Source organism: Anolis carolinensis, unplaced genomic scaffold, assembly GCF_035594765.1.
Source record: "Anolis carolinensis isolate JA03-04 unplaced genomic scaffold, rAnoCar3.1.pri scaffold_10, whole genome shotgun sequence".
Lineage (NCBI taxonomy): Eukaryota > Metazoa > Chordata > Lepidosauria > Squamata > Dactyloidae > Anolis > Anolis carolinensis.
In genome coordinates, this window is record NW_026943821.1 from 20084492 (window position 1) to 20098955 (window position 14464).

Consider the following 14464-nt stretch of genomic DNA (forward strand, 5'->3'; position numbering starts at 1 on the left):
AGAAAGTAGATTACATTTTGGAATTAAAAATGAACTAAGTATAGGAGAAAACATTTACCATATGCAGTTGAAAGCCACACCCAAATACCACTTCTCAACATAGTCACCATTCAAATCTAGGCACTTATCATAGCGATGAATGAGCTTGGCAACTCCTTCCCCACAAAACTCTGCCGCTTGCGTCCTCAACCAGCCGGTCACCCCTTCCCACAGCTGCGATCCAGGACGAGCGTCGGGGAAAGTTGACTGCGGGGATTTTGCTGTTTATTGGGACGCCCAGTCCCACATGGTGGGTTACACACATGAAGTTCTGGAATCTTCTGGGTGGGAGTTGTTTCCTCATCCGCTGTGCAAAATCCCCACACTCAACTTTCTCCCACGCTCGTCCTGGATCTCAGCTGTGGGAAGGGGTGACCGGCTGGTTGAGGCAGAGTTTTGTGGGGAAGGAGTTGCCAAGCTCATTCGTCACTACCCTGTTTCCCCGAAAATAAGCCAGTGTCTTATATTAATTTTTGCTCCCAAAGATGCGCTAGGTCTTATTTTCAGGGGATGTCTTATTATTCCATAAAGACGAATTCACATTTATGGTTGAATTTTTAAAAAAATGTAAATTTATTATCTACTATACAGTAGTTGTCATCACAAAACAGCATAACTAAACTGTGAATCCTTTCAAGAATTTCTATATTATATTTTATTGCTATACTGTTTTAAAATTACTGTTTTAAATTTCTGTTCGTATGTAAATTTCTGTTGTTGTTGGGCTTATCCCTGTGCAAGCTGCCCTGAGTCCCTTCTGGGAGATTGAGGTGGAATACAAGAATAAAGTCATTATTATTATTTCTTGTTACTACCTTTATTTCCATGTACAACAATCTATGGTATGTACATTTACCGATCCTGCATGCTTCCAAACAAAAACTTTACTAGGTCTTACTTTCGGAGGAGGCCTTATATTTAGCAATTCAGCAAAACCTCTACTAGGTCTTATTTTCTGGGGATGTCTTATTTTCAGGGAAACAGGGTATGATAAGTGCCTAGATTGAATGGCGACTATGTTGAGAAGTGGTATTTGGGTGTGGCTTTCAACTGCATATGGTAAATGTTTTCTCCTATACTTTGTTCATTTTTAATTCCAAAATGTAATCTACTTTCTGGATAACCCTCGTATATTAATACAAATATTTTGCAGTCAAATTATATAGGAAGGAAAGATTTGGGAAAGTTGCTTCTTTGGGAAAGGGATCTCAGAGTCCTGCAGACAGCCAATACAGCTTATTTTCCCTTTCTTTCTTTCTTTCTTTCTCTCTTTCTTTCTTTCTTTCTTTCTTTCTTTCTTTCTTTCTTTCTTTCTTTCTTTCTCTGCAGACGAGGTTACGATGAAGGAGATGGGAGAGAAAAACCAGCAGCTACGAGCGGGAGAGGTCCTCATCATCGTTGTGGTCCTATTCATGTGGGCAGGTCGGGTTGACTCCCATTTCCATTTCAATGAGACTCATGGGTTGGAGGGTCCCTCAGAGGACATCTAGTCCAACCCTGGTCTGCTCAGGACAAAGAAATGACTCCCTTTCCAGAAAGAAATAAACAGGATCCTTCAATAGACCCAAATAATGCCCAGCAAAGAAGGCTTTGCTTTGGGAGAGTAAACATTGCAGTATTCCAAAACTCATCAACTGAAAAGCAATGTTTCGGAGCATTTGGAATAGAAAAAGTAACAAAACTCAGGGTCCAGGGGGCTCTGTTAGGTGCATCTACACTGCAGAATGAATTCAGTTTGGCACCACTTTAATTGCTATGGCTCAATGCTACTGTCGCCATATAAAAGAGAGAGCAGAGGAAACCTCTCCTGCTTTTGTTTGCTTTCTGCTTTTCCGTCCCCGGCTCCATTTGACGGCTGCTTTGGCTCCTTCCAAGACATGAAATATTTATGAAGGCAGAAAGGCAGCATCATGAAGGTTTTCGTCTGCCTTCGCCGGGATGGCTCCGGGAAGAAGAAAAGGGGAGGCATTTCGGGTGAAATCATGTCGGCTGGCATCGCTTGCAAGATGCGGCTTTCTCTGGGGAGGTTTGCAATGTATAGGCACATCACAGAGGCAGGCCAGAGAGAGCCATCCAAATTAATGGGAACAAAACCAATGCATTTAATGAAACATGTAGTTAGAATCAGAAGAGAGCTGCCCAATTGGGTGCCAAAAAGCCCACCCTAAGTGTGTTTTAAATTGAGTTTTTTTGCAAAATAGAACAACAGACATGTAGTCTTTTGTATTGGTCATTCTTTGAATACCATGAAAAAGTGATATATCTGGGGTGGCTCTACACTGACCATACAATGCAGATTCAAATTGCATTATGTGGCAGTGTCAGTCCAGCCTCCGCAAAGTATTTGGGATTTTATTTATTTATTTATTTATTTACAGTATTTATATTCCGCCCTTCTCACCATGAAGGGGACTCAGGGCGGATTACAATGAACACATATATGGCAAACATTCAATGCCAACAGACAAACAACATACAGTAGACAGACTCAGAGGCATTTTTAACATTTTTCCAGCTTCACGATTCCGGCCACAGGGGGAGCTGTTGCTTCACCATCCAGTAGTGGCTGTACTTCCTCATTCCTTTCCTTGTGTTTTGCTGGCAGTTTTATGGTGTTGTAAATTAGTTAAATTAGCCTCCCGCATAAAGCGTCCCTAAATTTCCCTAATTGACAGATGCAACTGTCTATCGGGGCTGCATAGGTCAACAGCAAGCCGGGGCTATTTAATGGTCGGGGGCTTAACCCGACCCGGGCTTCGAACTCATGACCTCTCGGTCAGTAGTGATTTATTGCAGCTGGTTACTAGCCAGCTGCGCCACAGCCCGGCCCCTTTTGTCCCACAATGCTCCATTCGGGCCTCACTCCATTTTTTTCACTTTTGCCAAAGGGTCAAACTCTCTAGGGGTGCATCTATATCATAGAATTCATGCAGTTTTGACATCACTATAACTGCCAAAAGAATCCTGGGATTTGTTGTTGGGTGAGTCCTTAGCAGAGAAGGCTAAAGACCTTGTGAATCTATGACTCCCAGGTGAATTCATTCTGCAGTGGAGATCCACCCAGAGAACGCCAAAGACCTTATAAAACTACAACTCCATAACACCAAGATATGACAATTGGAGTGGTGTCAAGCTGCATCAATTCTGCAGTCTAGATGCAGCCCGTTTTCATCTGTGAAGCGGCGGAAAGGAGTGGAAATCCACCGGCGCTGATGGAAATGCCACTTCTCCTGCACGGGTTTGGAGGCAGAGCCTGTCCCTTGTGCCACGGTCTCCTCTGCCTGAACACTTGTCGCTTTGCATTTGCCCAACCTGCATGGAGAAGGGCTGCCTATTCGAGCACAAAGTCGGCTGGTTTGCAGGGGAAACAGACTGTTGTCACTTTGCTTTTGCCACCAAATTGCAAGCTCAGTCCCTCTGAGACAAAGGCAATTCCACCCTTTCCTCTCTTTTCCTTTCCTTTCTTTTTCTCTCCTCTTTTACTTCCCTTTCCTCTCTTTTCCTTTCCTTTCTTTTTCTCTCCTCTTTTACTTCCCTTTCCTCCCCTCTATTTTCTTTTCTTTCCCTTTCCTCTCCTCTCTTGTCCTCTCCTCTCCTGTGTGTTTTGCTGGACAGAGATCTGCATTTTTCGGGCTGTGTGGCCATGTTCCAGAAGTATTCTCTCCTGACGTTTTGCCCACATCTATGGCAGGCATCCTCACAACCTCACCTCACAACCTCTGAGGATGCCTGCTATAGATGTGGGCGAAACGTCAAGAGAGAATACTTCTGGAACATGGCCACACAGCCCGAAAGACATACAGCAACCCTGTGATCCCGGCCATGAAAACCTTTGACAACAGATCTGCATTTTCCTTGCAAGAAGGTGCAGTGTTGCCTATGGCATTTCGGCACAAGATCGGAAATGACTTTGGGTGGTGTTGTATGTTTTCCAGGCTGTATGGCCATGTTCCAGAAGTATTCTCTCCTGATGTTTCGCCCACATCTATGGCAGGCATCCTCAGAGGTTGTGAAGTGAGGTTGTAAGGATGCCTGCCATAGATGTGGGCAAAACATCAGGAGAGAATACTTCTGGAACATGGCCATACAGCCCGGAAAACATACAACAACGCTGTGATCCCAGCCATGAAAGCCTTCAACAACACAATGACTTTGGGCTTTGCTTAAAGTAGCACTAAATAACCTCTACAGCAAAACACATCGTATTTGGGGCACTGTTTATCTCCAGACTTGTAGTTATTCATCCAGAGCCTTGATATTGAGGTGGACAACCATGGCAGATCCAGAGATCTGTTGTGGGCCCTTTGGGATGATGATGATGATGATGATGATGATGATAGAGTAGAGTCTCACTTATCCAACATAAACAGGCCGGCAGAACGTTGGATAAGCGAATATGTTGGATCATAAGGAGAGATTAAGGAGAAGCCTATTAAACACCAAATTAGGTTATTATTTTACGAATTAAACACCAAAACATCATGTTATACAACAAATTTGACAGAAAAAGTAATTCAATACGCAGTAATGTTATGTTATAATTACTGTATTTATGAATTTAGCACCAAGATATCACCATATATTGAAAACATTGACTACAAAAATGGCTTGGATTATCCAGAGGCTTGAATAAGTGAGGCTTGGATAAGTGAGACTCTACTGTAATATCAAACAACCACCAATACAATTCAGTATAAACAATCATCATCGTGATCTTCACCATCACCATCATCCTACAGCTCCAAGCCTCACCGGAGCTTTGATTCATGCAAAGCACCCATGTATTTTGCATGGTCTTCCTGGTGTTGGCACCTTCGACCCAAGCCCCCTTAACCACAGCCGGAGCAGGCTGACCATTAATGTTTCCTTCTTCTTTGTAACAGGGGTGATTGCGCTCTTCTGCCGGCAGTACGACATCATCAAGGACAACGAGCCCAACAACAACAAGGAGAAGGCGAAGAACACCTCCGAGAACAGCACCCCCGAGCACCAGAGCGGGGGGCTCCTGCGCAGCAAGGTAGGAGGTGACATTGGGGGAGATTGTGAGTTACAGACCACCACCTAGCCAACCACAACTATTAATAATTGTGGAGTACACAAGAGACCCAGAGTAAGCCTGGCCACCATTATTATGATTATTAGCTTATTGACTCAAATCTAATGCATCCTTGAATCTAATGTGCACCCCAATTTTCAAAACCTTGAAACCAAAAGAAGTACTTGCTGGCAAATGTAATGCACAACATCAAAAAGCGCACTTTGCAAAATTATGTTATTGGGAATGTTAGATATAGAAAAAGATTTTTTAAAAAAAGACGTGCTATTTAATTATTTAATTACCGCTGCAAGGATGACCGTAGCCAAGTCTTGGAGAAATAAAGAAATTCCGGAAACAAAATGCTGGATTAATAAGATCCTAGAAATAATGAACATGGACAAATTGACGTACCTGCTAGCGAACAATCAAGGTCGTCCAAGAAAACAAACAAGACTGGGAAATGATTAAAAATATTTAAAAGAGGAAAAAATGAAGATTTTAATTTGAGATCTAAGAAAACTAGATTATGTACTAAACCTCATAACAGGAGAAAAGGAATGATCTGGGCTATCAGGATGAATTTGAGAACTTAGGAAAGGGGGGAAAGATGAGACCCAAAGACACCATGCAATAGTTGGAAGTTTATTTTATATTTTACATGTTCTTTTTTGGCTATTTTTTGTCTATTTAATTTTTACCCCTTTCTCTCTCTTTTTTCTTTTCTTCTCTTTTGTTTTACTTTTTCTTTTTTCTTCCTTTTTTCTTTTCTTAATTCTGTAATTTACTTTATTGTATGTTTTTGTCTGTGTTTATGTTGAAAAGAACACTAATAAAAATTTATTTTATTTAAAAAAAGTGCACTTCGTCATTTGGCCGTTACAGTTGCCACCTGTATAGGATTGCTTTGTTCTAAACAATTGTGTTAGAACACCAAAGTAACCTTGGAGAGCATCTACGCTGTAGAATGAGTCCATTTTAATTGCCTTCATCCAATGCTATGGAATCTTGGGGGATGTTGTTTCTATACAAACACAAAAAAAAAATATCCAAATAGCATCCAAATCCAAATGCTGAGTATACCAACTATTATTGTAATTATTGTAGGGCTGATCTATCTTCCCATCTAACAATAGGGTGCCTGGCCATGATTATTTTTGCACTTTATTGACTGCTTTAACTGTGAAACTACCTCTCCCATGTTGAAGTTTTCTGCACTCTGGCCCAGATCCGTGTTTTTAGCTTTCCCGTTTTTAATCATTTTATGCTGTATGCCGACTTTTATGACTGTTTACTGATGCTGATGTTTTATTGATACAACATTTGTTTTATTCTCAATATTTGTTTTATTGTTTTATTGCTGCTGTTGTATTGTTGTTGGGCATGGCCCCATGTAAGCCACTCCAAGTCCCTCCGGGGAGATGGGGCGGGGTATAAAAATAAAGTTGTTATTATTATTATTATTATTATTATTATTATTATTATTATTATTATTATTATTATTACCAACTCCTGAAGAAGGGGATTTTCTCCCCAAAACAAGTACAAAAATACCCGGGAACCCCTGTAGACTTGGGACTTTATTTGGACTTTACTTACGAAGACTTTCTTGAGAGCGGTGCTCCATCTTTATTTTCTTCATACAGCAACATGACCAACCGTCTGTTTACTTTGTTTGGAAGATATTTTCATTGACTTTGTATCCCTGAAGCCTATATACTTGGGAACCAATATCAGACTTGGATAACTTTTGTGTTAGAGCTCCTTTTCATTTTGTCTGGTACTACCAAATTGAGCTTTGTACGGGGAACTTTAATAATACTATATGCTATTTGGATATATTTTCTTTGTGCATAGACCATCTTGTGTTTGTGTAGCTACAAGTATTCTGGGATTTTGTATAGTGGATGTTGTTTCTATGCCAAAGGAAACTGGGGCCTCACCAAACTACAAATCCCAGGATGGCACCGCATTGAGCCATGACTATTAAATTAGAGAGGAGCTCCTGGTGTAGCTCCTGAAGCAGCTTCTCTTTTTGCTTGGGCTCAGTGCTAAGACTTTTGGCTCATCTCCTCATTTCCATTTTCTTCCTCTCTTCTGGTCTTTCATTCCCCCCCTCTTTCTCTCTTCTAGTTCCCCAAAAACAAGCCCTCGGTGAACATCATCGAAGCATGACAGCCGGATGGACCGGCTCCATTCTTCCGCACCTGCTGCTTTTCCTTCCCAGATTTGGACGCCGGGGAATTGAAAACAGGGTTGTCCTTTGTGCCGCCAGAGACTTCAACCGCTTCCATCTTTCGACGGAGGAGGAGGAGGAGGCCAAGCCAAGCAAACTCAACCCAAGGTGGAGCAATCGAAAACTCTTTTATGGGGATGAGAGAATGGAAACGTTCCCATCTTCGAGGGTCGGGTTTGGACTTGCCGGACTCGCCTGTGCCATAGAGGCCAAATCACGGTGCCATCGTCCACCTCGACTGTCCGTCTCCGTTTCTTCTCTCTGTGGTTCCGCTTCCTCCCATGGCTCCGTTTTCTAAATGCAGGGGATGCTTGCCCATGATCTCAGACGCCTCCAACCTCCCAAGGCGAAGGACGTTGCCCCCAAATCTGCCGTTTTCGCAGGCCCCGAGTGCCGTTTCCCGTAAATAAACACAAGCACACGACATTCTCCACCTGGGTTCTCAGGACTCCACCAGCTGCTTCTTTAGAGGTTATTTTGAGCAGTTGTGAGTTTCTTCTTTCCGGTGCGTGTCGTGCGTCTTGTTCCCTTTCGTCGGATAATAATCAACAGAGAATGCAAAAAAGAAGAAAAAAAAATGAAGCCGAAACCAAACCCGTTTTTTCAGCGCTGCATAACGGCAAGATCCGTCCAAATAGCATCGCATTTTGTTTTTCCACTCGATTGCAAAAATTGTATGTATTTTATACTGGTTTATCTGCCTGCCGTGGCTCCTCTGCACTGTAGAATGAATGCAGTTTAAAACTACACTAGAGTCTCACTTATCCAACATAAACGGGGTGGCAGAATGTTGGATAAGCGAATATGTTGGATAATAAGGAGAAATTAAGGAGAAGCCTATTAAACACCAAATTAGGTTATGATTTTACAAATTAAGCACCAAAACAAGTTATACAACAAATTTGACAGAAAAAGTAGTTCAATATGCAGCAATGCTATGTAGTAATTACTTTATTTACAAATTTAGCACTAAAATATCATGATGTATTGAAAACATTGACTACAAAAATGCGTTGGATAATCCAGAACATTGGATAAGCGAATGTTGGATAAATGAGACTCTACTGTATTTGAACTGCCATGACTCCACGGGATGGACTCTGCTAGGATTTGGGGTTTGATGAGGCATCCTCTCGCTTTGGCAGAGAAGGCTAAAGACCTGGTAAAACTACAACTCCCATGATTCCAGACCACTAAGCCAGAGCAGATCAAGTGTGGTCAAATTGCATTCATTCTACAGTGTAGATGCACCCCAAATCCCAGGAATGGCTGTTTTATGATGTGATGAAACTGTACAGATGTGGAAAGAGCTTTACCAATGTGGCTATTGTGGTTTCCCCCAATGTATGGCCTTCCCGGTGGACTTCAAATCCTATCCTCCCTGTTGATGAGGCTGTTTGGGAATGATAGTGGTTGTAGTCCAGGACATTTAGAAAAGGCCAGATGGAGAAGGAGCCGATTCCCTTATCTACAGGCTTTCTTATATGCTTTTGGACTACAAATCCTGTCAAACTCATCAATGAGGCTGTTTGGAGATGATGGTGGTTGTAGCCCAAGACATTTCGAAAGGGGCGGATTTCCTTCAATTTGCAGCCTTTCCTGATGTGCTCTTGGACTACAAATCCTATCCTCCCCATCAACGAGGCTGCTTGGAAGTGTTGGTGGCTGTAGCCCAAGACATTTAGAAAGGGGCTGATTTTCTCAAAGGTGCAACCTTCCTGATGTGCTCTTGGACTACAAATCCTATCATCCCTATCAACTACAGTAGAGTCTCACTTATCCAACATAAACGGGCCGGCAGAACGTTGGATAAGCTAATATGTTGGATAATAAGGAGGGATTAAGGAAAAGTCTATTAAACATCAAATTACATTATGATTTTACAAAATAAGCACCAAAACATCATGTTTAACAACAAATTTTACAGAAAAAGTAGTTCAATACGCAGTAATGCTACGTAGTAATTACTGTATTTACAAATTTAGTACCAAAATATCATGATGTATTGAAAACATTGACTACAAAAATGCGTTGGATAATCCAGAACGTTGGATAAGCGAGTGTTGGATAAGTGAGACTCTACTGTACCACTATTTGGGGGTGATGTTGGTCGTAGTCCATTTTGAAAGGGCCAGATTGAGAAGGGGCTGGTTGACCAAGTTCAAAATCTTGATTCCAACTGAGGACAGATAGATGCCCTAAAAGCTTTTCCTATTAGCCCTTGCATTTGGACAGGAATTTTAATCTTTGGGAGGGTTTTTTAATGGAAAGTCTGAGCTAAAACCAATGCCATTAAGATGGCTGGGCATTGAAGCTTTGTGGATATGTCTAATATTGGTCATTTGAGACAGGAATAAGACATGTGGCCCAGAAAAAAAACCATTGTGAAAAGAGGTACTGGATACCTCCTTGCACTGTAGCATCAAAAGGACTTACGATATAGAGGATTTGTGTTGCATTTCCTAGTATAAATCACAAAGGTGGTTCTGGCCCCATATAACCTTATCTAATGACCCCAAACAGGGAGGCTTTCCATCCTTTTTCCAAAAAGGCAGCATAAACTAATGAATGGCCCTTGTCGCACCTTGTAGCCCTGCCAAGGAATGGCTCGTTTTGTGACTGTTTTCTTCCATTTTTCCTGGATCAAATGCCGGTTTTATCGGACGCCTCCCCCGACACTTTCCCCCACATTTTGGCAGATCCAAAGTGCATTTTTTATTTAAGCATTGTTCACCTTCAGCCTTGTGTCATTCTCAAAAACAGCTGTAAATCCGGGTACAACCGGCACCATCTGTTTGCAGGATTGTCAGTAGGAAGTGTATATATTTGTTCTGGATTTTAGTGCAAACTTTTGAGACCCTTCCAAATGCCTGAAGCTATTATGGAGAGAAAGAGACCCAGTGCTTTGGATGGGCTTCTCAAAGTTCAGACTAAAACCCAAAACGGATTTGCAATCAGAGCCACAAGTCTCCACTCGATATAGCCTTTGCTGCAGAAAGACCTTTCTTGAATCCAGGATTTGATTCATTGGGATCAGATCTAATCCATCCAAAGCTGTGAAAATGTACACAAATACCACAAACATCTCCATACTGGATTTATAAAAATGGCTTGTGTTTTTGAAGGAAGTGCTGCAAAATGGTGAATGCCGTTCCTTCCTTCGTGTTGCTGCCTTAATGTGTCTTTGTTATAGGACTTAAGTTTTCTTTTTAAAATGTGACTTCTATGAAATGTATTTGGTGCATTCATGTAATCCCCCTCAAACTCCTTATTTCAACCCCAATAACATTAGTCCAAACATTGAAGGAAGTATCCAACTTGGAAAGCTGGTTTAGGCTCAACGTCACGGAGAGATCTTTTCAAGTTCAGACTAAAGAGTCATAGCACCATTTGCACCAGTTGCTCCAAAGCATTATTTTATCAGTGATAGATCATGTTATGTGATGTCACTGTGATGACATCACAAGTCACATTTTGAGAATTCAGAGGAATGCCATATATATTTCTTTCTCAAGCTTGCTTCCATCTTTTGTGCCATTTTTTTTAAGTTCAAAGGGAAGAGGAACTAAGTCTCTTTTAGCCAAGGAGGCCTGTTCGAAATGGAGACAAAAAACAGGGGTTTTTCCAAGCTTTCCGTCTGCGTGTATAGCTCACTTTTCAAGCCGAGCGCTTGGTTAATTTCAAACACGAGGCGTGATCCGTTCCGGGACGCACTGCTCACCATTGCACACTTGTGTCGTCGCACGAGGGAACGGCAGCCCTTTCCGGAGCCTCCCAGCCGCCCCAAACCGCCCGACTTGAGCGACCAAGGAAAAGGTTGTTAGCTGTGATAACCGTCTGAGCAATAAACCATGTTTTTAAACGCACTACGGAAAAGACCTTCCCTTTGAATGTAACGAGATCATAGTTTAAAGGATTGCTTCGCTAGAACCTGACTATGAGAGGGTTTGGAGAGTATGGGTTTCTTCGCAAGGCATTTGAAAGTTCATTATGTGGACAAGCCTGCCTAAAGATCCACTTTTTTTCCCTCCAGAGAGTTCCTTTAAACACATTTTGTAGAAATGGGGTAGTATTTTTTTCACTCAGGAGGCAACAAAGAAAGCAAATGAGAAATGAATGAGATTTTCCTGCTTCTTGCAGGGGGTTGGACTGGATGGCCCATGAGGTCTCTTCCAACTCTACAGTTCTATGATTCAAAGGTCTTCCTGCCTATAGAAAGTGAGCATCTCAAGCAAGCAAAGGCTTGTTTGTATATACAGTAGAGTCTCACTTATCCAAGCTAAACAGGCCGGCAGAAGCTTGGATAAGTGAATATCTTGGATAATAAGGAGGGATTAAGGAAAAGCCTATTAAACATCAAATTAGGTTAGGATTTTACAAATTAAGCACTAAAACATCATGTTATACAACAAATTTGACAGAAAAAAATAGTCCAATATGCAGTAATGTTATGTTGTAATTACTGTATTTACGAATTTAGCACCAAAATATCATGATATATTGAAAATATTGACTACAAAAATGGCTTGGATTATCCAGAGGCTTGGATAAGTGAGGCTTGGATTAGTGAGACTCTACTGTAGAAAGCTATACAGAACACAGTTCCATGTGAGAGGAATCTAGGAGTCTTAGTAGACCACAGTTAAATGTGAGCCAACAATGTGATGCAGCAGCAAAAAAAGGCCAATGTGATTCTAGGCTGCACCCATAGGAGTCAAAGATTGAAGAAAGTCATAGACCTCCTCTATTGTGATTTGGTTAGACCTCCCCTGGAATTAAAACTTGAGTCCAGCTTGGGCAAAACAACTAAAAACAGAGGTGGACAGACAAGATGAATGGTGTTTAGAGAAGGGCAACCAAAGTGGTCAAAGGTCTGGACACCATAAATCCCTCTGAGAATGCTGGGTATGTTTAGCTTGGAGAAGGTGAAAAGCGACATGAGACATGTTTAAATATTGGAAAGGATATCCCATTGAGAAGGAGGCGGCAAACTTGTTTTCTGCTGCTCCGGAGATTGGGACACAACGGAGCCATGGATTCAAATTGCAGGAAGAGATATTCCACTTGAGCCTACTGATGGTTACAGCTGAATATGCAGCCTGGGAGTCTGGTGGAGCCATCTTCTATGGAGCTTTATAAGCAGAGGCTGGATGGCTATCTGTTGGGGGTCCTTTGATTGTGTTTTTCTGCCTGGTAGAATGAGGTTGGACTGGATGGCCCTTGGAGCGTCTTCCACCCTATGATTCTATGAAATGCCTGCCTCCACATAGAAAGCCGGTGTTTCAACCCTGGTCTAGAGGTTGAAATGCTGGATTGCTCACTTTGTATGGCATGGAATCTCATTTTGAGATGGGAGAATAAATGTTCCCATAGGGATGCAGTCTGCACTTATTTTCATCTCGCGTCGATCAATCTTAGCCCTCATGACTGTGGCCTTCCTCTCTGAATTTCCCTTGTGTCATCAAAACCAGGTTAATCAGAGGGAATCCATATACTTTCTCCCTTTTTTAAGGCTCAGCTTGATATTCTGTACTCTTTGGAGAGCGGAAACAGTGCCAAAAGCATCCCTGCTGTTTTTATTGCAAGGAGATTAGCAAGGGCTGTGGAGGTGGTGGGGACAATCGGCAAAGTTCTCTTGAGAAAAACATTTTCTCCCTGGAAGGAAAGAGCCGGCAGAAAAGAGCTCTTTGCAAAAACAGCAGTGCACAGGGGTCCCCTTTTAGAGGCCTTTAGCATGGCTTCCACATTTGCCACCTCTTCCTGGTGACAAACTTCCCTGCTGTTTCAGCTCGCATTTTTGAAACGCAATGGACTTTATAAGCCATGCTGTGGTATTTTTAAAAGCCTTCCTTCACTCCCAGCGATTCCGGAGGCACAATTCCACCTTTCCTTCTCCCAACCCCACAAAATGGGGCAAAGGCAAGATAATTTTCCATACATCTCCATACAAGAGACCCTCCTCCTGATAAGCACCATGCTTTCCTTTGCTGTGAGTGATTTAGAGGCATTAATTCCCAAGCAGTACATGATGCCAAAGGCTAAAAAGCCCCTTTCTCCATTCCTAAGTGTTATTACGGCAGGTTGGGACCATAATAGCGAGAAGCCGGTAGTTAATCTTGGCCTTGGTCTTTGCCTTTCAAAGGCTGCTCTGTTCTCTGCTGTGCTACTGGTATCTCATTTGGGAGATCTCATGGAAGGGATTGCCTTCTCAACAAGGAATTAAACTTCTGTTGTTCGAGACAATAAGAAAGCTTCAGAAATGAAGTTTTTGATGGACCAGGTGCTATCCTGCGTAGCTATGCTCAGTATCATCTTTGGAGAGCCATCCTTTCTCAGGTTTTGCAATCCACACAAAGATCAGAGAAGCCTCGGAGCCATGGGTTCCACCTGAACATTAGGAAGAACTTCCTAACCATAAGAAGAGCTGTTACACAGTGGAACTCTGAGGATGGATGGCCATCTGTTGGGAAAGCTTTGATTGTGCTTTTCCTGCATGGCAGAAAAGAGGGGGTTGGACTGGACGGCCTCTGGGGTCTCTTCCAACTCCATGATCATGGATTTTAAACTTCGGTCCAGTTAAAGTAGGAGTAGGGAACCTTATTCAGAGAATCAGAAAATCCTAGTTGGAAGGGACCCCAAAGACCATCCAGTCCATTCCCCTTCTGCCAGGCTGGAAGACACAATCAAAGCACCCGCAACAGATAGCCATCTAGTCTCTGCTTAAAAACCTCCAGAGAATGAAGGAGACTCCACCAGACTCCCTAGCAAAAGCATATTCATTTGTTGAACAGTTCTCAACATCAGGAAGTTCTTCCTAATGTTTAGGTGGGATCTCTTATCCTAGAGTTTACATTCAGCTTTTTGGGGCGTTCCTGGTATCCCTTGGTCCCATAAGAAAGGTCTCAGGGGACACATTTTCTAGGGTGGAAAACTCAACTGGGGTCAGACGCGTTGTTTTATCCCCTCTGTATACGTGAATATGAAAAAGGGGAGAAGAGGAGGTTTAAAGCGCAGCAAGGAACGTTTATTTTTAGAAGCGATTTGTTCCCATTATTCATGTGTTTCAAATGTAATTTGTTGCCATTAGTCATATGGAAAAATGGAGTCATTCTGTCACCCGCTGCCCCGCCTGTGGCTTTTCAATGATTTCCCAA

The 14464-nt window shown here is 42.3% G+C and overlaps 1 protein-coding gene across 1 annotated transcript in view; it reads left to right on the forward strand.

The window, feature by feature from the left end:
• The window catches only part of fndc5 (fibronectin type III domain containing 5), a 30816-nt gene extending 19640 nt beyond the window's left edge, over positions 1-11176 (forward strand). The window contains exons 4-6 of the mRNA XM_062962583.1: positions 1369-1461; positions 4923-5056; positions 7208-11176. Of these exons, the coding sequence (XP_062818653.1) occupies positions 1369-1461; positions 4923-5056; positions 7208-7249 (269 nt within the window). The 3' untranslated portion in view covers positions 7250-11176. The remainder of the gene's footprint in view (positions 1-1368; positions 1462-4922; positions 5057-7207) is intronic.
• Positions 11177-14464: the final 3288 nt, after the last annotated feature.